This window comes from Strigops habroptila, chromosome 6 (genome assembly GCF_004027225.2).
Source record: "Strigops habroptila isolate Jane chromosome 6, bStrHab1.2.pri, whole genome shotgun sequence".
Taxonomy (NCBI): Eukaryota; Metazoa; Chordata; class Aves; order Psittaciformes; family Psittacidae; genus Strigops; species Strigops habroptila.
Window position 1 is genome coordinate 59,516,194 of NC_044282.2, and position 20,387 is coordinate 59,536,580.

Sequence of the window (20,387 nt, forward strand, 5' to 3'; positions counted from 1 at the left end):
AAGAGCCAATTCCTCCCTGTCCTCTCGTAACCGCATTCCAAAACCTTGATGCTGGAAACTGTTAACAAATTGCAGTGGTTAAAGGAAATGCAGGAAAAGAAGGGGTGACTTATTAAAAGGGAATTCACGGATGTGTTTGGTACCAGTGTTGTCAATGGCAAGACTTGCAATTCTTCTAAGGAATATGCACTGGGCATTATGTGTTCATGAAGTACAGACTAGATCAGAAGAAGCTTTATTCAAACCACTGTAAAACTAGTAAGAGAGATTTCGTGTGCAGTTAAGCCAGGAATGGTTTCAGCAATTTTAAACCATCCTGGAAGGAATGCCTTAACTTTCGAACGTTTGCACAGAACTCAAATACATATTTTTTTTATTGTTACTATTGATTACTATTATTAATTAAAGCAATCAATGTGTATTATTTCATGAATTTCCAAATAGTTATTTTCTAGTCTTAACATTTTAATTTTCTAACACTTCACTATAAATTCCATTAATATTTTGAATTAAACTTTTTTCTGAACTGATGTTTGAAAAAATATATTTTTGGAAGTTCTAAAATAGGTTCATTTCCATGACTTTAAACTCTCTTTTCTTCCTCTTCTCCCCAGATTTTTCAGATCAGGAAGCTCACTTGAAATTAAACAATCATATTTTCCCCAGCTGCCCTTCAGCAGGAACCAGTTTAGAAATAGATTCAACAGAAAAAAACCCATCAGTACTCTGGAAAATTTCTCAGCAGCCCAAGTTTTAATTTCTAACCATTAGACACATATGAGAACAAAAGGTGGAAAAGTTAGTGACAACAACAAGGAGGTTGAAAAAGTTGGAAGAATAGGAAAATAGTAGGTAAGAATAAGTTGATTGATTTTATTCAGAAATATCTCCCTGGTAGGATTCCCTGGAAGAATGACAAACCCTGTCTCTGGGACATTCACAAATAAATTGGACAAAAGCACAGTGAAAAAGAAAACGGAACCAGTCAGCAAACGGACTGCATGACTTTTCCCTCTACAGTAGCAGCCCAAACCATAAAAAGGAGCAAGAAGAAAAATAATCATAAGAACAGACTCATTGCAGGTGCATTTTTTAATCAATAAAGAGCTGAGGACAATTTTAATACCCAGAGAACAGGAAGCAAAAGAGCAAGGAGTGAGATACTAGGCTGCCCTGTTGCTCTCAAGTTTGTAGGTTACTTGTTTTGCAGTTACATTGATGTGAGCAAAAGCAAAGTTCAGCTAGACAAGGCAAGGCTTTTGGACTTTCTTGTTTTGAAACAAGTTATTCTGGGAGCAATACAACTGATTAATTTAATTTCAGGATTTTCCTTGCCCCTCTCTAGGTCTACCTACTCTTGTCTCCCCCAACAAAACTGACCTCCTCATTCCCTAGGGCATTACCAACACACAATGTGACTTTGGACACATCAGTTGGCCAGCTGCACGTATATGCTGTCTGGCCTACAGTTTGCTGGCAAACAATAGATCAGGACAGAATTCTGCCTTCCTCTCCCTCAACAGGAAAATAATTTCTTTCTGCTTAACACAGATTTTCTCAAAACTGAGAAGAATTTGATAATTCTTAAGAAGTCCATCCGTTATAGAACCTAGGTCAAATTAAAAAAGCTTGTGGTGAGGATATGACAGGCTGAAAGATAACTACATGCAGAAATACATATTTTTTTAAACTTCTATTCTTATTTTTTTAAAAAAACCCCAGCAAGTTAAAAAAAATGTGCAACTCGTATTGCTGTCTTTGTTCAGTATATGTCAGTTGGTTTTCTTGCCTCAGCACAGGGTATCCATAACTCTTTCTGTTTACTCACACCACCAACGGTGACATAAAGACCAGCTAAAGATGAGGACCAGATCTCTGCAACTTAATTGAAATATCTGAAATGCAGCATCATGCACCAGCCAGAAATGGGTTTACCATGTACAGCAAATCATGGGCAATGCATTACAGTGATATTCTAACTCTCTGTTTAGTATCTTTTAGAAGTTTTGCTCATCTATTTATTCCTTAATTCAGACCTCCCTTTTGCTCTTAGAAGTAAATGCTCTGCGGGTATATATCCTCTCCGCTTTAATAAGGCAACAGTACCAATTTATACTCCTGAGCAACTTGGCCTCGGATTTGCAAAGCCTAAACCTTGAATAAGTGCCTGAGCACCCTTGCTGAGTAAATATTGCACAATCTGCTGAATTTTCTATGTGACTTTTTGCTCATGAAAGTGCTTGGAGAGAGGAAGGGGGGGGTGTGGGAAAGGAGGGAAAAAAAACATCCAGCCAACAAAAACTTCTGCTTTTCATAATGCCTAATCTTTTTCCCCATTGGCATCCACCAGATGTTGCTTTGGATCGGAAGATAAATATTAAAACCTAAGAAGGAACAAAGCAGGCTGTTTACAAGATGGATTTTCTGATGTCTCTCAAACACTTTAAAAAGATGGAATGGAAGGGGGGGGGGAATAGAGATGCTTTGATAAACACAAAGAATTAATTTCACAACCCAGCGGAGCTCTCTAGTGGTCTCAAGGCTAAATTGCTCTATTGACATCAACCTAAGAATCAGAAATCTGCTCGTTCAGTCCACCATTTGGCAGAGGCCAATTCTGCAAAAGGTGGAATGCCATTGTGGGGATGTTACTCATCGATGGGCCCACTCAGCTGTTGGAGGGACGCAGCACTAACCTGGCAAAGAGCCCAGCAAAATGCCTCTGTGGGGGGTTGACATCCTTCCGGTGCCACTGAGGTGGGCTATCCTCACAGACGTACAGGTAAGACACAGACCCTCTCTGGTGATAGGAACCCACCGTGACTTGGACATCACATTCAATGAAGGTGGCTCTGTCTTCTCGGCAGTCGACAGAAGAATACGTCAGGCCACAAAGAATGGCCAAAGAAGCTGCAAAGACAGTAGAGAAAAAAAGTAACCCAAAGTAGCTTACACACCACTGATCTTAAGCATATTTTAGCAGTGACAGTTGTCATTGTAGATTCCTGATGTGCATGTTCCAACCTCCTTTTTGGTGCATCCTTTTTGAGGATGAGTGGGTCTCCATTCACCTCCTTCAGACTTTTGCTTTGTCTGAACAAGCATATAACCTCCCTTGTGCACTGAGCATTTGGATGGTCTTTGGGATCAAATTGTTCTGTCCAGGAGGAGGTGACATTAGTGATAAAGTATAAGCATGAACATTTCTTCTGGGGAAGATAGACCATGGTTTACAGATCTGGTATAAAGCACACATCTTTTACAAGGGAGATGTGACAACTTTACGTCTATGACAACTTTGAAATACAGAAACAGGTTTTGTGTAAGCATTGCCACATCTTGGAGGGCTTCTGGATAAGTTGTGTGAAGTGGGATCTCCCACCTTCTTTTGTACCTGAGTGTGACTAGAGACTTAGTCCAAATTTGACTCCGTGAATATAGTAGGAAGTGTAATGGGAGCAGCTGCTTTGTTTTGAGGTGTATTTAAGGAACAAGTGGTGCGACGAGAAATCAGGTTTTCTTATTCTACACCCAGACAAAAAAAGAAAAAAAAAATATATATATATATATATATGAACTGTCACTGAAGTTCATCTCAGTTGAAATGTTAGATTTTAATAATTTAAGATGGGAATCCTTTAAGCATTAAACCATGCCAGAGATCAAAACTGCTTCTCTCAAAACCGTGAACATGTAAAGACTTTTGGAGAATTTTCATTAATCCTGAACTAATAAAATAGTTGTAATGAACTCCTGGAAAACTCTGTGGACAGTATTACAGTTTGCACTGTAGTATCCAACAGTGTCCCTCAAGTATCATAAATCAAATCAACAGGAATTTATCAAGATTTTTTTGTTAGCTTTTTTGGTTCTAGTTTTTCAAAAGGTACCTTGTTTGCTGGGGAAGTGTCATTGTCAATGAATGTCTTAGTTCCTAAGCAATGAAACTAAGAAAATGGTTTTTGAAATGGTAAAAATATGAAAATGCTATATTTCCTATGTTAAAAGATGTAGCACTTTTTTGCTAAAAATTATTATTTCATATAGAGTATTTCTGAAAAGTTTATAACTTTAATGTTTAAGGTGTTTTTTTTAAATATTAAAACCTAGCATTTCATCTGCTCTGAACTTCAGAGAGAAAGATCGCAATTTTTCTGTATTTCTCTTCTCTGGATTTAGAATAAGGAAAAAGTTCCCACATCTTCACAAATCTTGCAGTACGCTTAATTCCTTTCCTTCCCCAAATCCAGTGACAATCCTATTGCTCGGTATCCATTCAAACACAGGCAAACACAATCCCTGCTTCGAAGACTGACATAGAAACATGAAAGACACAAGTAATATAGAAGCCTAAAGGAATGATGGCAGCATGCCTATATTTTTGCTTTTGTTGTCCAGAAATTATGTCTAGAGCCATCTCAGGTATTCTACAGTTCCCACAGAAGCCTTGTGGGAGGCCAGGCTGCCATTCCAAGGGCATTTTAAGTGGCATTAACTATCTGTGTTTTGGCAAATGCATACCATTAAAGAGGACCAAATACTACAAAGAACCTGCCTTTGCAACAAACTGCAGCAAAATCAGTTCATTACAGGATTCTCCAAAAGAGATTACATATATGGATTTGGGTGGTTTTTTTCAGTCAGTGAGAGGCTGAGAACTTCTCAAAACTAGTAAAGATGAAGGACATCCAAGCAACGATGGCACTGCCCTTTCTTTCCTCCATAAACCCACAACTCCTCTGTGGACATGAGAATTTGTTCAGCTTTTGTAACAGTTCCTTCTGCTTTACTATTCTGTTCTACCAGTGACTTGAAAGGCTGCGATAAGCTCGGATGTGGTAGTGGAGAATAAGAAGCTACCTTAGATGAATAACCACTTAGAGCAATACTAACACACATATAAAAGGAAATAGAATATTTTCAGTTAGAAGGGATCTACCACGATCATCTGGTAGAACCACTTCAGGGTTGACCAAAAGTTAAGCCATACTTTTAAGGGCATTGTCCAAATGCCTCTAACACTGGCAGGCTTAAGGCATTGGCCACCTCTCTAGGAAGCCTGTTCCAGTGTTCGATCACCCTCTGAAGGTGGGTGGTCAAAGGAAGATTAAATTCACATTCCATAGTCTAAGAAAAAACAGCAGGTTGTTAAGCTGATCCAAAGAGGCTTTGGTTTTCTTTGTGGTCTTGAATAGAGCACTGCTTGGTTTTCCTAGCTAGAGAAACAGCTGAACCCTATTTTAAGTTGTATGTTAGAAATTACCCCCAGAATCTCAAGACGTGAATATTTTCCTTGATACCTTGCTGCTGTCAAAGAACTTGCCTGGCTAATGTAGGTCACCAGAAATTATTTCCAGCATAGCTTTTAGAGAACAGCAGAAGAATAGCCTGTCTCTTTGAATACCCCCAGAATGTTACATGGAAATCAGTCATTTCTAACGTGGGCGAGTGCCCTCGTCTCAATGTTATCATGCCTGTAGGAACATGAGGCCTTGCATCCTGCCAACTGCTGAAATAATTTCTATCTCAAACCAGGCAAACAAAGGTATTAATTTAAAAAATCTAAGCTAAAGAACATGGTTACAAAGGATTGTAAAGAGATAGGTAGAAGTAAAATCCAAGAAAACCCCACTTAATCTTTACACCTACATGCTTATATACATCTGGATGATTTTCAAAATCAAAACTAGGACTGCTTTTGCCCTCTCAGGGGGAAGGAGTCTCATGTCCACACTCTACGGTTCCTGTCTGTCTGACTGAGATGCCAGTTTTCAAGGAGACATCCAGTTCTCATCCCTTGTTTAGGAATCTCTGAGGTCTTCCTATTCTCTGTTCCCAGAGGATTTAATATTTTTCTCAGGTAGGGGGAAGTCTTGGCCTTTCATCCCACCTCCTCTCACCATTAAGTGCAAGTATCTCTTGGTATTATTGGTGCCATTATCTTCTGCCACAATAGTAACAAAAAAAATCAACTAAAGATTGCAACACACTTAGTATGTTCTAAAAGGATATTCTATCCGTTCTGGGACACAATTCTTCTTCCTGCTTAATTGGTTAGTGTTCAAGCCTCAGAATAAAGCTTCTTTATGTTTTATATTCCCTATAAAGATAAAACCTGCTAATCAAATGTAGTACAATCCCACCACTGAGATGAATGCATTCATACCGTTACGGCTTCTCTTTTGAGATCAGACACAACGGCAGCCAATTCTCTGCATGTTAGCAATGGATTAAGGACCGGCTGCCCCAAACCCTGTCTTTGAGGGATACTCTGGCTTAAACCAGGATCCTGGGCTGCTCAGCACAAGGCCTTTTTTCTGGGTCACCATTTAATAACAACTGCTGGACATGTGATGAGGCTAAAACCTACACGAGTTCCAAGGGCAGCTGCAGGCTGATTGAACAACTGCCCAAGGAGTCCTGGTGCCAAACCACACATCCCCAGTCATCCACCACTCACAAAACGGATGGGAGAGCATAAAATCAACATGTGCTTAGCAGAGAAGACGAAGGTTAAAAAAAAATGAGGGAGGGAGAGAGGAAAAAGGAGACCTGGTCATCAAGTCCAACCTCTGCCTAAGAAGAATTGCTCCCTAGGAGACATTCATTTTGCAAAGCCAAGTTTCAGAAGTCCTAAGAGATGACTTTGCAAGCATCTATTCCAGCACCTGATAGATCTCACTGTCAGAACATTCCTGAGATGGAAGCAATATGCTTTTTTTCCTTTTCTCTCTTTCTTAATTTTATTTCTGGATTTAAAATAAAGAAGGGACCATTTGGATCCTTTGATTTGATCTCCACAACAAACATCACAGGCCCTGGCTTCTATTGAGGAATCAATTGCAACATCCTCTTCATATCTTCTGCATTTACTCATACAAATCACCCTACTCACCTAACTATAGTCCCCCTTGGTCCTAGCTCAGTGCATCTCCTTGGTACATCTGCACTGCTACAACCAAAACTCATTCCTCCCTTTCTTCTTGCACCATACGAAGAGCTCCACCAAGCTCCATCTTTGCTCCTTTTAAACTTCATTAAGCCTATTTCATTTCTAGCCTTTAATCTAAATCCTCTTCCCTAAACATCCAGTTTCACCAATATAATCTGGCTAATAGTAGATCCAGTACAGGACTCTCTAACAAAGATCCCAAGAGCTGTTACATCGAAGTTCTAAAGCCAGACATGTTATTCCAAGCACTTGAGTGCAACCAGGCAAGCCAGACTCAGCTTTTTCCCTGATGGATCTTCTTATCAGTTCACCCCCTTTTAAAGGTGCCTTATTAACCTCACCCCAATGTCAAACAGATAATCTCAGGTACTGACTTACTGTAAAATTTATATATAGTACCTACCCTAATATTACCTAATAGGAACATGCAGTTATTTTCTCACCTGCCTTAAGCTTCCTGCCAGTCTCCCCATCTTTCACAGGAGCACAATTCATTCCAACAGGCATTAACCATGTGTTCTCTAAATTTAACCTGAGCTGAACAGAACCCACAGCTGTATTTGCATTCATGAACAGCACTGCAACATGAGTAACAAAGCAAGAACAAGAGAACAGGAGGTAACTGGCTCTCAGGATCAAGCCAGTTATCTCTTTAATAGACCTTTAAAGACTTGTCGGTGGGTTTGAGATTTTTTTTTTTTAGTTTTATTTTCCCTTGCCAGGAGTGTAGTCTTGTTAATTTCATTTAATTTTGTTAATTTTCTTCACCTTTAAAGGTGAAACTCAAATTTACCTCTGTTCTGATTTGAATTTTCTCCAGCTTACAGAAGACAAGTTTTCATTAAAGAAGCTAGGCTTGCACTCCTATTCCTTGTGCTCTAGATTGAGCATGTTTCAGTACTCAGTGTGCCCAGCTCTTGTCAATGATCAAACCAAAACTTTGCTGCAGTGCCTGTTCCTGAGGAAGACCCTGTGAGGCAGGCTTATGAATGAATCCTACTGAGACCAACAGTTCCTTGTGTCTTAGAAAACTGCCTTTAAAAGGGAAAGAAGTCACATTTCCCACCTGCAGAGCCTTGCTCTACTGATTTGATCACATGAGTAAGCTAGATGGACCAGCTGGGGATTCCCACATGAACATCTCTAATCTTAGGCAGGCCAGACACATGACCTAGCACTGAAATGAAAGCCCAGGGCAGCAAGCTGCCACCTGACATCATGCACTGCTGGAGGGGAAGTGTTTCTGCTTCACCAGTGTACTGTGACAGAAGAAACACAGCTTAAACTCTTCACTTCTCATCACCTGGTCCATGAGCAGTACTGGGAAATGTCAGACAAGCATCCGACCTGGGCACACCAGCCTCTGCACCAAAGGGGCCCTGGGGCACAACAGACCCATCCCTTCTCCCATCTCCTTCACAGCTTGTGGTCCTGCATCCCCAAACTCTGCTATATACAGATTCACTAATGCCACATGTAGATGTGCACAGGCTGAATACAACTGTCTCAGGTAATACAAATAGCCTGGTAAGCACTCACAGATTTAAGCAGCCTGCAAAGGGATTTTTTAGTGCAAGAAAAATAACATTTTCTTGTAAAAACTTCATTGACAAAAAAAAAAAAACAAAAAACACATTTTTGCAACTCGACTGATAAGATTTTCAAGGCTGCACACTGCAAAAACCACAGCAGGGGAGAGACAGTAACTGGCCTCAAAGCCATAGCGGCTGTGTAGTTTTGGTTGATGACCCTTTGCATCTTCTCTCCAGAAACGCAGCCAGCCAAGCAGGCAGCAATCAGCATTCACTTGCTGACATCTAGCGTCAATAATAAGCATTGTGGTCCTGCCTCTCAGATGGTTTTCCCCAGGCTCCCTCTGCCGCCTACTACACAGTGGATTTTGAACACAGTTATTAATGTTTCACAGTTTCAATCAATTTGATTACATTTTATTCTGCTATTTTTCCCACAATAACCGGACTTCCCCTTTTTGTGCTCCAGGTTTCTTTCAGCACTCCAGCACCATGTGCGTTTTCTTGTTTAAAAAAAATTACGTAGTTTTGTAGGCTGTGCCTGGATCTTGTTTAAAACAAAGAAAATTGAGCCTTTACAACCTCTTGGTGTCTCCTTTTGAGTGCTTGTGGTTGGATTTAAAAGCCCCCTCCATTTTTCTTAGTATTCCTTCTGGATGAGGAAAGGAACCATTAAAAATGACAAAAGCAAATTTGGAGTTTTGGTATAACTGAGACTGAAAAGGACCCCTGGATGCCTCTTGTCCCAACCCTTGCTCAGAATTTCACATTGGCCTGCTTTCTCAGTAGCTAACTAGTCAACTTCTATTTGGAGGACAGATTCCACACACCTTTGAGCAAAACCCTGGCAATTTACCATCACTGTCACCTCTCCTGCAGGTCCACAAAGAATAAGGGGCCATGGATGTTTGGTCACCTGGATGATGGAACTCTGGATGGCCACAGAACAGCAAATATTTCTACAGATATTGGGATGTTCTCCTAACATCAGAGCTAGAAAGGGCTGAAGTTTCATGCTACCAAGTGCTGGAATGCTGCAGCACCAAAGTAGGTACTTCTGTGCTTAGGGTTTGGAGACATGCATATCTCTCAGGGTGAGATTTAAAAGTCTTAAATCCTACTTTTTGCAGATCTTAGGAGCCTAATTCTGTGCTGCCAATAGGAGATGGAGGAAATACAACTTGTTCCAGGAAATTCCCATTTCAGAGTTTCCTCCAAAATCGAGGCAGAGTTCTCTCTCTCTTTGAGAGAGCTAGAGATCATTACATCATTCCCTGCTGTCTTTCTCCATTTAAGGAGAATGCTCTGCTGTGGGATGATCCCATCGTCCTCTCAAAGAATTCAAATCCTTATTCCAGCTTCCCAAAGGTATAAATTTGGCCATAGTACATAATTTCTTTACCCTCCTGATCATTCACCCTCTTCGTTCCACCTCATTACCCCACTGAAGCCGTTCCACCATGCAGCCAAAACTCAAAATGTATGGAACCACAGAAGAAAAGGAATTTAAGGGAGCTCAGCTCACTAAAAGACGGTTACGATGGCCAAGAGGTTCTTGCATACACAAGCCTACAGCACTCATTCACATTTTATGTGAGACTGTTTTCCTAGGAAATAGCTGCCACAAGGAACTGCTGACATTGTTCACATCTCATATACAACCACAAAGCATGTGTGGCCACAGGCACATGGTGGATGTAGTCCAAAGCCCATGGCTATTGACACAAAACCTCCCCCTGACAGCAGTTGCCTTTGGACTGAGCTCAAAAACCAGAAGTCAATGTTATGTTGGTTCTTCTTTCTCCAGGGCTCCTGCTGCTTTCTATTCTAATTGGATGAGATACACTGGGACACACACACACATACCCTTTACGTCAAAATAGGGCTTTAGGTAATATTTTTAACAAAATAGCAAGTTTTGTGTCTTAGCTGACCATGTAAGTGGGGGGCAAGGCAGGTCAGGTCAGTCATCGTTGTGTTACCCAATAATCCACAGTTGGTGCCACAGACTGTGACCAAAGTCTTCCCTGGGGAAAACCCAGTTCCACGCAGGTAAATTGCTCCTCCATTCAAACCACCTTGGAAAAAGAAAATGTGAATTAAGACACAGGCTGACAGCCAGCTTCAACAAGGGTATACTTTTTAATTCATAATTTTTGTTTTCATGCAAAAAACCCCACTCACTGCAGTCCTTCACACTGCATCCCACAGAGAAGCTGCAACAGGCTTTCATGACTTACCCCAGTTGTGATGCACAGCTGTCACCATCAGCTGAGAGGTGAATGTCAGGTTGGAGGAGGCCCAACCCCTGGGGACATCCAGGCCCAGCACGTGATAATCACCAACAGGGAGCAGAGGAGCTGAGCACTGCAAAGTAGAGTGAGTGATGGTGACACCGCTACAAGCAAAGTCTCCAATGAATACATAGATGGTGCCCATCTCTGTGACCCGTGACACTCTCATCGTTAAAAGGAGACCAGTTGCAACAAGTGAAAGGAAAGCTGGGGTAAAATCCTCATTGTAACTTATTCTTCCAAGGTAATAGGAGATGCCATCTACTTTTAGAGTCAAAGCCTTATTCCCATTACCTGGAGGCACTGTACACTTGATAGCTGCACAGGTGACACTGAGAATGAGACAAGGGTGATGATCAATGAGAACAGAAGTCATTCTCTTTCCTTTCAGTGCCAAGCCTGATAAGGTGAGAAGGCCTCCACCATTGGTACTGAAGTTTTGTGGGTAAAACCAGTGCACCTGAGGCAGGAGGGTGAGAACACGGGTTGCCTTTCTGAAGCAAGCTTGCCCACTCTTCCTATTGAATATGGAAATGTTGTGGTCCCCTGGGGAAATGCAGTCCATCTGGCACTTGATGCTGGTCTCATTCCAGAAAGTTACCTTGCAGACAACCTGGTCATTCAAGTGTACCATGGGCCTATCATTGGGCCATGCCAACCTCTGTCCTTTGATCACCACATAAGTGAACGTCCCATTGATTTCCCAGGTCACCGAATCTACAAGAGGGGTCCACTGCTCGTGAAGGTGGAGTGTGCAGTCTCCAAGACAGACACTGCTGATGCCATTGACAATTGCTGTGACATTAAGAGCCCAGGATGCCCCAGACAGCCACTGATAACGGAAAGGATGGGCCCCTGGAAGGACAATACAAGTAATGGCATTATCGTCAGAGTTCTGGACCTCACAGGAATAATTACTCTTCAGGCTGACCTGTACTAAATTCCTTCTGGATTTTAAAGCAATACCAGATATAGTGAGTAATATCCCACCACAGATTGATCCTTGTGATGGGAATATGGAGGTTATCTTTGGAGTTATTTTAAGGGCCTGCAGCCTTGCTGTCACACGAGCATATCCCATCTGTCTCTGCATAACCTGGATAGGGAAAGTCCCAGGTTCCAGGCTGTTCAATGGCAAAGAGCACTGATAAAACATTGCAGACTCATTACCACGTTGAAACTCAAGTTCACATTCACTATGTCCAAGCTTAGCCCCAGATCCAGTGATGTTTATCCCCTGGATGCTCAACAGCAGACTGCTCTCTGTGATTTCCATTTTAACAACAGTAACCAGAGGAGTCAAAGCTCTTTGGTAATTGAAGGTGGTGGCCCTTTTTGCAAAGAGAGCTTGTTGAATTGACCTACTGCTGATGACGACGTTTACTCTGACAGAGATTTCTTGCGAATCTTCATTAGACAAATTAGCAGCTGGTGGGGTCAGGCACCAAACTGTATCTTCTGTCAAGTGAGTAACCTTACATGTTTGCCTGTTCATTGAAACAGAAACCAGGGCAGGATTTTGGCTAAAGCCCACCCCAGATATTGTGAGCAGTGTTCCACCTAGGAGTAAAACAAAATAAGGAAGAACTTTAATGCAGGAAAGGAATTAACTAATGTGAACAATCACAAACCATGATAAAGATGATAAGCACAACAGACAGTCTTAGCCAGGCTGAAGAGAAGAAATCAAGTCCTTTTTTTGGAACAAGACAGTTAGAGATAACAGCAGTAATGTATCAGGGTAATCCTATGTGGACAAGAGGGTAAGGTATCAGATAGCCAGGGACCTTCATGGCAGTAAATGACATTAAAAAGTCACCACACAACTGGAGGAATCTGCTGTGAGAAGACCCCCTGAGAGTAAACAGAGACTGAACTCTTCAGGGAATGGAATGGTCTGCAGAGGCAGGTGGGGACATGGCAGACATGGTTTGGTCCTGCTGCGTACATGGAAGCAGGATGTGGTATGACTACTTTCAAACAAAAAGTCAGACCCACAGACGTTCCTTCAATCTTCAGTTCAGCCTGGCTGCTCAGGCAGAGTACCAGATTTGTCACGCACTGATGGTCACTTGCCCTTGAGGAGTTCACTGACCAGAAAAGCTGATGCATTGATGAATGCATCCAGCTTCAAACCTTCCCTTACGTATATGCTCCCAGTCTGCACCATTTAAGATGGGTAGAACAGGAAAAGGAAGAGAAAAGCAGTTCCTCCTCCAATGTCAAAAGCGACTCTGACCAGAGCTTCCCATGCACAAGCTGGAGGAGCACAGGCTGTCTGCTTTCCCCTGTGGTTATATGTGTGTGTTGTTATTACCTGGGCTTCTACTTAAGGCCACAGAAGATGACAGCAAAAGAATAGTGCAAACTGATAGGGTAATTCATATGAAAAAGCAATTCAAGCAGAGTTAGACGCAAAGGTATGGCCTCCAAATAAGGCTATTCTTGTGTTTAGTGTTGGAAGCTGGAAGACTGTTGTAGAGAAATATCATCATACACTGCTCCACTCACATAATCTTCCTAAGTAATCCTGTATTTGGGTCATTCTTGGGAGACAGGCCCTATTAGGTCTGGTCCAGTACAGCTGTTTTACAGCATGGCATTGGAATCCCTCTCCATATTGGCAGGAGAAGGAGCCTTGGGAGTCTCTGCTACCACCCTTGTCACTGAGAGCAGGTGCTAATTATCTGGAATAAGCATGAAATTCAATGTCTGAATTTAAATAACATTGCAACACAGCGGTATCTGCATTGTCTCCCAGGGTGCTGAGAATAAGAGCAGCAGAAAAGAAGCAGCGGTCTGGATTTTAAGAAGCGATGATAATAAAAATATAAATCCTCCAGCAGTCCCAGCCTAATCCCATGCTTCCAATCCCAGAGACCAGCTGAAACCTCTGTCCATCTATCTTCCTTTAGCCTGCAGTACTGGTACTCCCAGTGTCCTGTCTTGCTTCAACCTCTTTATCCATTAAGACCATGCCCTTCCTTTTCCCATAATCTGCCTGAAAATCAGTTGGTTAATAATGGGGTTCCTTTTGAGTGAGCTCGAATCCTTGATTTAGACGGCCACACAAGTGTTAGAGACAACAAAAGACTAGAGATAAGAGAGGGGGGAGGACTGGTGATATTTCCATCGATGAGATTCTATGTCAAATTAAGCCATCCACAAAACTACAGCTAAAACTTTAATCAGTTCTTCTTTAAATTTCAATTCACCCTTAAACATGAAAAGAAGGGTGCAATAATTTCTTTTGGGGTTTTTTTGGGGGGTTTTTTGTTTGGTTTTTTTTTTCTGTAGCATAGCTTAATATTCAAAACTGATAGGCTTTGCTTTCCAAGCTCTATCCCAACACTCATCTTTCAAGGTTTGGGCACTTCACAAAGTATTGAAGCAATCATGTATCACAAAGCCCCTGAGTTTTTGTACCTTTAAGTATGTTGTGAGCCTCAGAGAGCAATCTGTGGAGGACCTGAGGCTGCATCACAAGAATTTCTCTGTCTCCTATAAAAGCATTTCTAATGGCTCATGTAAAAATCACTGCATTTTGAGGGGATTCAACTCTCCCCCACCCCCAGCAAAATGACAAAATAAATTAACTACCCCAAATCTGATTTTTCAGATTTAAAGTCAAACTTTTCTTTTTCATTCAGTGATATTTGGCTCTGAAACACAATTTATTTCCAGCGTTTAAAAGCTTGGAATAGGACTAATAAACACTTCACTTTTGGTTAACATTGAAAAATTAATTTTTTTTTTCTTTTCAACTCAACAAAAAGGAGTATCTCCTTTGGGATCACTTGAAATTATTGTTTGCTTCAAACCACAATTGTGCCCTGCTTGCCACCTAACTTTCAGATAGAAAGCCTTGAAAAATGGAGGTGTAATGACTGAAAGAAACAGCACAAATGAGTTAGGTGTGGGCACACTTTGTTTTCCCAACGGGAACATGCAAGGATACATGAGTAAACACTTCAGGAAATGAAATTCCAAGCACAGGGAACCCTGAGCCAGCCAACCACATTGAGAGATGCTCACTACAATCCCACATTTCCAGACTGCTGCTGTCTGCCAGGTGATGTCTGCATAATAAAGGGTCACAGATTTAAAACACCCTCATTTAAGCTGATGTGAAGGGGGATGCCCTTTTCATTTCTGCAGGAAAACCGTGCCCTTGATCCCTTTAACCTCCATAAGTGGCTGCAGATGTACCAATGCTGTTTACCCAGAAAGGAGCCACAACACGGCTCTATGCTGAAGATCTCTGACAGGTACTGGATTAACGGCTCAACTCTGTAAAACACAAGCAACATAGAAAGGGAGTTTAAGGGGGTTTTTATATATTTTTCTCTCCTGCTGCAGTACTCTCCTTTCTTGCAACTCCTTCTTTAGTTGGAAAGCCAAACACCCACCTGGCACACCCCCTTTGTTCAATGCCACAGTGACAAGACCATACCACAACCTAAATTTGTCCACATGATTTGAGATACATATATTACGAACACTGTCTTATCAAGTGGCAACCTGTGGGTCCAATTTAGTCCATGAGGCAAAACTGAATTGCTCAAAGGAAGAAAGAATGAGGGAGTTTTTTGCCCACAGACAGAAGATGCAAGTACATGGAAGAGATCCCAGCTGCCTTCCCTCCTTACATCCTTCTATCAGACCTGAAGCCCACTCAGACTAAGGTGTAGCTCCACTTCTGTCCCACCTACATCTATTTTTCCTCCTCATCACCCTCCTTTCAAAAAGGACACGTTAGAGAAGCAGACCTTCCCAAGCCTGCAACCCAACCCACCAGAGATCGGAGTTGTCTCCTAGGATGACCCATCTCCCTCCACTCTCTGTCCCTGGAGTCTAAGCAATGGTGCTGTTAACAGACTCCAGTATTAGATTGGATGAATCCCTGCGCCTCATTCCACTGACCACAGGCTTTCTCCTTCTGAAGTTCATTAGAAGCAGCTTAAGGTGGTTTGTGAGCAATAAATGCAGCTCCCTTCTCCCCACTATTATTGTTCCAGGATCATTCCTAGCAACTGCCATCGATGAGATCTGCATGGCTGAGAAGCAAAATTTTGTTGCTTGTGAATGTATTGTTGCATCCCACTTTCAGGTCAGTTTTTCCCCACATTTTAAATCATTTTTACATTTATTTAGGCATGAAGTGTTGCCTTAAAAGATAGAAATAGCATCACTCAAAAATTCTCCAAACAAAGCATTTTCTTATTTTTCAAACTAGCTTTTGTTTTTCTCATGAAGTGTTTCTTTTCTTCTGCTGTTTTCCTACAGCAGAATTTATCTGCATTTGACCTGAATCTGTGAATACCTTTGATTGCCTGAATATGCATTTTTCATCAAATCAACTGTTTTTCTAAAATGTTTCTCTCCTGCCTCCTACTGATCCAAGGGGAGTTAATTGACTAGCATTAGCAGTTTGCTGACTTGGGTTCCACAGATCAATAAATGCCTTGATAATTATTCATAATTTTATACCACACTGCAGATTTCACTGTTAGGTACAGAACTTGTGAAAACTCTTACCTTCCTTTTCAGATTAACCCTAAAATATCAAATAGAAGGGAGAATGAAATGTGTATCTTCATGTAAAGTACACATGTTCACATACCTGTTTGAAGCGACAGCAATGCCATTGATGCTAACAGAAACATTGTACCATCCTGCAGCCAGGGCTGGAAGCATCACATTAACACCATGGTCCGTCTGTGCCTGGATCTGTGGCCATGAGCCCCCAATTTGGACCTTGATATCTGAATCTCGGTAGCTGGCAAACTGAGATATTCCAATCTGAATCTCCTGACCCCCTGCAGAAAGGAGAAAGGATGAAACTAGTTCGGTGTTCCTGGCAACAGTTATTTTAGCACACACAACCATTGCACAAAGAAGGACATGGAGTCCCATCACACCAGAACAGGTCCAGTCACATCCATCAGCCCGGAATGAAAAACTGAAGACCACAGTGGTCCTGCATCCTACTCAACCCCTCCCTGTTAAGGTCACAAGCCACAAGTGAGACTTTAGCACAGTGAACTTGGTTATGGTCATCTATGGACACTCTCAGGATAAGGCCCATGCCGCCTTACCATAAGTGCCTATCATAAATATCTGCAGCTGATAAAAGCCAAATCCAGTCTTTCTAAAGCTCACAAACTGGAGCTGACATTTTCTGAGATTTTTCCTAAATCCCTGACAAATGATCCAGACTGTTTTTCAGCACTAAGGAGCTATCTAGCAGGAACCCCTTACAGCTAAATGAAAATTTCCTTGGCTGCGTATAGTCAGATGCCTACATATGTCCTGTTGTGGTTTAACCCCAGCCAGCAACTAAGCCTTACACAGCTGCTCACTCACTCACCCCCTAGTGCGGTTGGGGAGAGAATCTGAAGGGTAAAAGTGAGAAAACACATGGGTTGAGATAAAGGCAGTTTAACAGGCAGAGCAAAAGCTGTGCACACAAGCATAGCAAACCAAGGAATTCATTCACCACTTCCCATTTCAGGCAGTTCATCCATCTCCAGGAGAGCAGGGCTCCATCACATGTGATGGTTACTTGGGAAGACAAAACGCCATCACTCCGAACATCCTCCCCTTCTCCCCTCTCCTTCCTCTTCCCCCAGCTTTATATGCTGACCATGATATCATGTGGTGTGGGATATTCCTTGAGTCAGTCGGGATCAGCAGTACCAGATGTGTCCCCTCCTGGCTCCTTGTGCACCCTCAGCCTACTCACTGGTGGGGTGGTGTGAGGAACAGAAAAGGTCTTGGCTCTGTGTAAGCACTGCTCAGCAACAGAGTGAAAACATCCCTGTGTTAACAGGGGTTTAGATTTGTCTCCAGCACAAATCCAAAACATAGCCCCATATCAGCTACTATGCAGGAAATTAAATCTGTCCCAGACAAAACCATCACAGGTACAAAGCATCTCTTTTTTCAGGAAACATGGTGCTTTCTCCCATTTAAGCCCTGTGTGAGGCAAATTATAGTCAGATGATAAAGAATACTTTCCTCTCTTTCTGCATAATACAGTAATAGAAAATGACAAGAGCAGCAGAGAAGGGAATTTCATAACCTAAATTCCTCCTGAAATAACTTAAAAATTAGGGTGGTATGAATCAGTCCAGATAAAGACATTTTCACTGAGACAGCTCTATCTGTAGTCAATGAAGAGAAGCAGAGCCTTTATGGCATGAATCATCTTGTTGTAAGGAAGACATACAAAAGAGCTGTGGTGAATCCCACCACAGAACTGTCTATTTCTTTTCACTGACTATGCAAGGCATCTAAACAAGAAGCACAGAGACTTCTTTAGGAGGTGAATCTCATCCTCCTGTCTCCCCTGAAGGGTGTGGGTTCAATTGCAGAGAAGCAGGAATAAACAGGATGAGAAGGGGGCTTCAAGTCTAACTCCCTGCTGTCATAGGCCACTGTGTTACATAAATCCCTTTCCTAAATTAATCAAGCTAAAGGTGTTAATATTTCTTTACCCTCAACTGGCCAGCCTGAAACTCTTCTCTACCCACAGAATTCTCCAGAACAGCTTCAGTTTTGCCTATTCTTCTTCATTGAGCACGTGGCACTGTTATCCCAGCCACAACAGAAAGTAGTCATAGAATCACAGAATGGTTTGGGTTGAAAGGGACCTTAAAAACCACTACTTCCAACCTCCCCTGCCATGGGCAGGGACACCTTCCACTAGAGCAGGTTGCTCCAAGCCCCGTCCAACCTGGCCTTGAACACTGCCAGGGATGGGGCAGCCACAGCTTCTCCAGGCAACCTGTGCCAGCACCTAACCACCCTCACAGGAAACTTCTTCCTAAAATCTCATCTCAATCTCCCCTCTGTCAGTTTAAAGCCATTCCTCTTTTCCTTTCATGACTTGCTCTCATAAAAAGCCAGGGGCAGCTCATCTGCTTTACTCCCTCACCTTGTCTTAATCAAAATTCACATTTATAGGTTAATGCATCCTTACTAGAGATTTAGACCTGGGTAGTAATTTTGTCTCCCAAGCAGACACCTGGGTCACTTGCCTTTAAAATCATACTGTTACCATTCAGCTCCACAGCCTTAGCTTTGGAGATGTCTCTGCTTTCCATGAATCAGGAGAGTCTGCACAAAGCTCCCCTCATCTAACAGCTCCCCTGAGCAGGTCTTGAGGCCAGTACTTTTCAATTCTGCATGTGCAGAGTCAAATAAAGTTTGAAAGCCTGCGAAGTTGAATATGTTAATAGCGTGAACTCTTTGGACTCTTGGTCAATTGTCAGCTTAATCCTAGATGCCTGGAAGGCACCGGTGTAATTTATTTATTCTTTTTATTATATAGGAGGAAAATTATATTAAAAGACAAAGCCATAGAGGTTCTGAATAAGAGATTGAACTCAGCCACGCCACCATTCACAAGACACTATAACATTAAGGAATTCCTTGCACCTGGGCTGCCCACGGCTAGAAAAATCTCCCCTTGGTGCTATGATATCTGAATAATATTTAGGTGATAAAGGACATTTTCTCTTATTTATGCGTTCTGGAGTAATAGAAAATGACAAGGGCATTTGGGGAAAGGCATAGAAATGCCAGGCATGCAGCAAGTAGTGCATTTTGTCACTAGCAGTCACCTAACTCCTTGCATCCCCATGAAGTCCAGCCAAACTATTGAGCAAGGGGGAGATTTATTAAGGTGTGCACTGGAGAGGCTGCGAAAAAGAGAGGAGAGGGGGGAAAACCACCAAACATACATTCAGATTATTGCATCTTCAGAGGAATGGGAATGGGATGAATAGGAAAGCAGGAACATTTCCATCTTCCTTTAATCTTCCTTCCTCTCTCTCAAAAACTGGAATATGGTGTCTGGTTGCCACACAGAAATGTAGTAAACTTTCTTCCTAAAAGGCTTGTCTGTAAGTAGACAGCATTTGTCACTAATGACTTCTATTCCCAATGCCCAGCCAAAACATGGTGGGGTAATGGGGAGAGGGGGAAAGGAAATGAGAAAAAAAAGAACCAAACCCAACCTCAATTAGAAACATTCAAGAGACAGGAATGCTAAACACTCCATGAGATCTAGTTGTGATTTTGCCCCCACAAAGTCCATGAAGCCTAAATTCATATTCTAAAGTAATGGATCACATAGTCCAAGGGCAAACTGGAAGAAAGAATTTGTCTTGGAAATAGGAACTAGCAAGGTATTGCCTCTCTTCTGCTTTCAGCAACCCAAAATGCTCAAGATGCACTTCAGGATCAACCTTTTGGGATCCTGGAGAAGGACACTTTAGAGGCTGTTTCTCTTGTCATGGCTGAACCTGTTACCAAGAATTAATATGTGGGAATAATTTTAGAGGACAGTTAGAGGAACATGACACAAAAAGAGCACTGTACCACACCTGGCATTTGTGGACATCATTCCATTCCGGCCTAGGACAAGAAACTCATTATCTCATGTATACTAGAGTAAAACTAACATAAAACAATGAGGACTGATCAGGACTATCATGAAACATGGGGAGTTAAAAGAAAAAGAAATAAAACCAGAGTTGGATCACCTAATTTCATAGACCTAAATTCACCTCCCTCTGCCCCACCACCATCAACAATAATAAC

The 20,387-nt window shown here is 42.0% G+C and overlaps 1 protein-coding gene across 5 annotated transcripts in view; it reads right to left on the reverse strand.

Annotated features, from left to right (window-relative positions):
- PKHD1 (PKHD1 ciliary IPT domain containing fibrocystin/polyductin) overlaps window positions 1-20,387 on the reverse strand; it is a 244,217-nt gene that overhangs the window by 186,075 nt on the left and 37,755 nt on the right. For all 5 annotated transcript variants that reach the window (XR_003991946.1, XR_003991945.1, XM_030490172.2 and 2 more), the window contains exons 30-34: window positions 16,402-16,597; window positions 15,001-15,068; window positions 10,725-12,338; window positions 10,419-10,562; window positions 2,697-2,910 (exon numbers count right to left, since the gene is read on the reverse strand). Coding sequence is in view for 3 of the 5 variants with exons in the window: in XM_030490172.2 (XP_030346032.1) it covers window positions 2,697-2,910; window positions 10,419-10,562; window positions 10,725-12,338; window positions 15,001-15,068; window positions 16,402-16,597 (2,236 nt within the window). In the remaining 2 variants the exon portion in view is untranslated. The remainder of the gene's footprint in view (window positions 1-2,696; window positions 2,911-10,418; window positions 10,563-10,724; window positions 12,339-15,000; window positions 15,069-16,401; window positions 16,598-20,387) is intronic.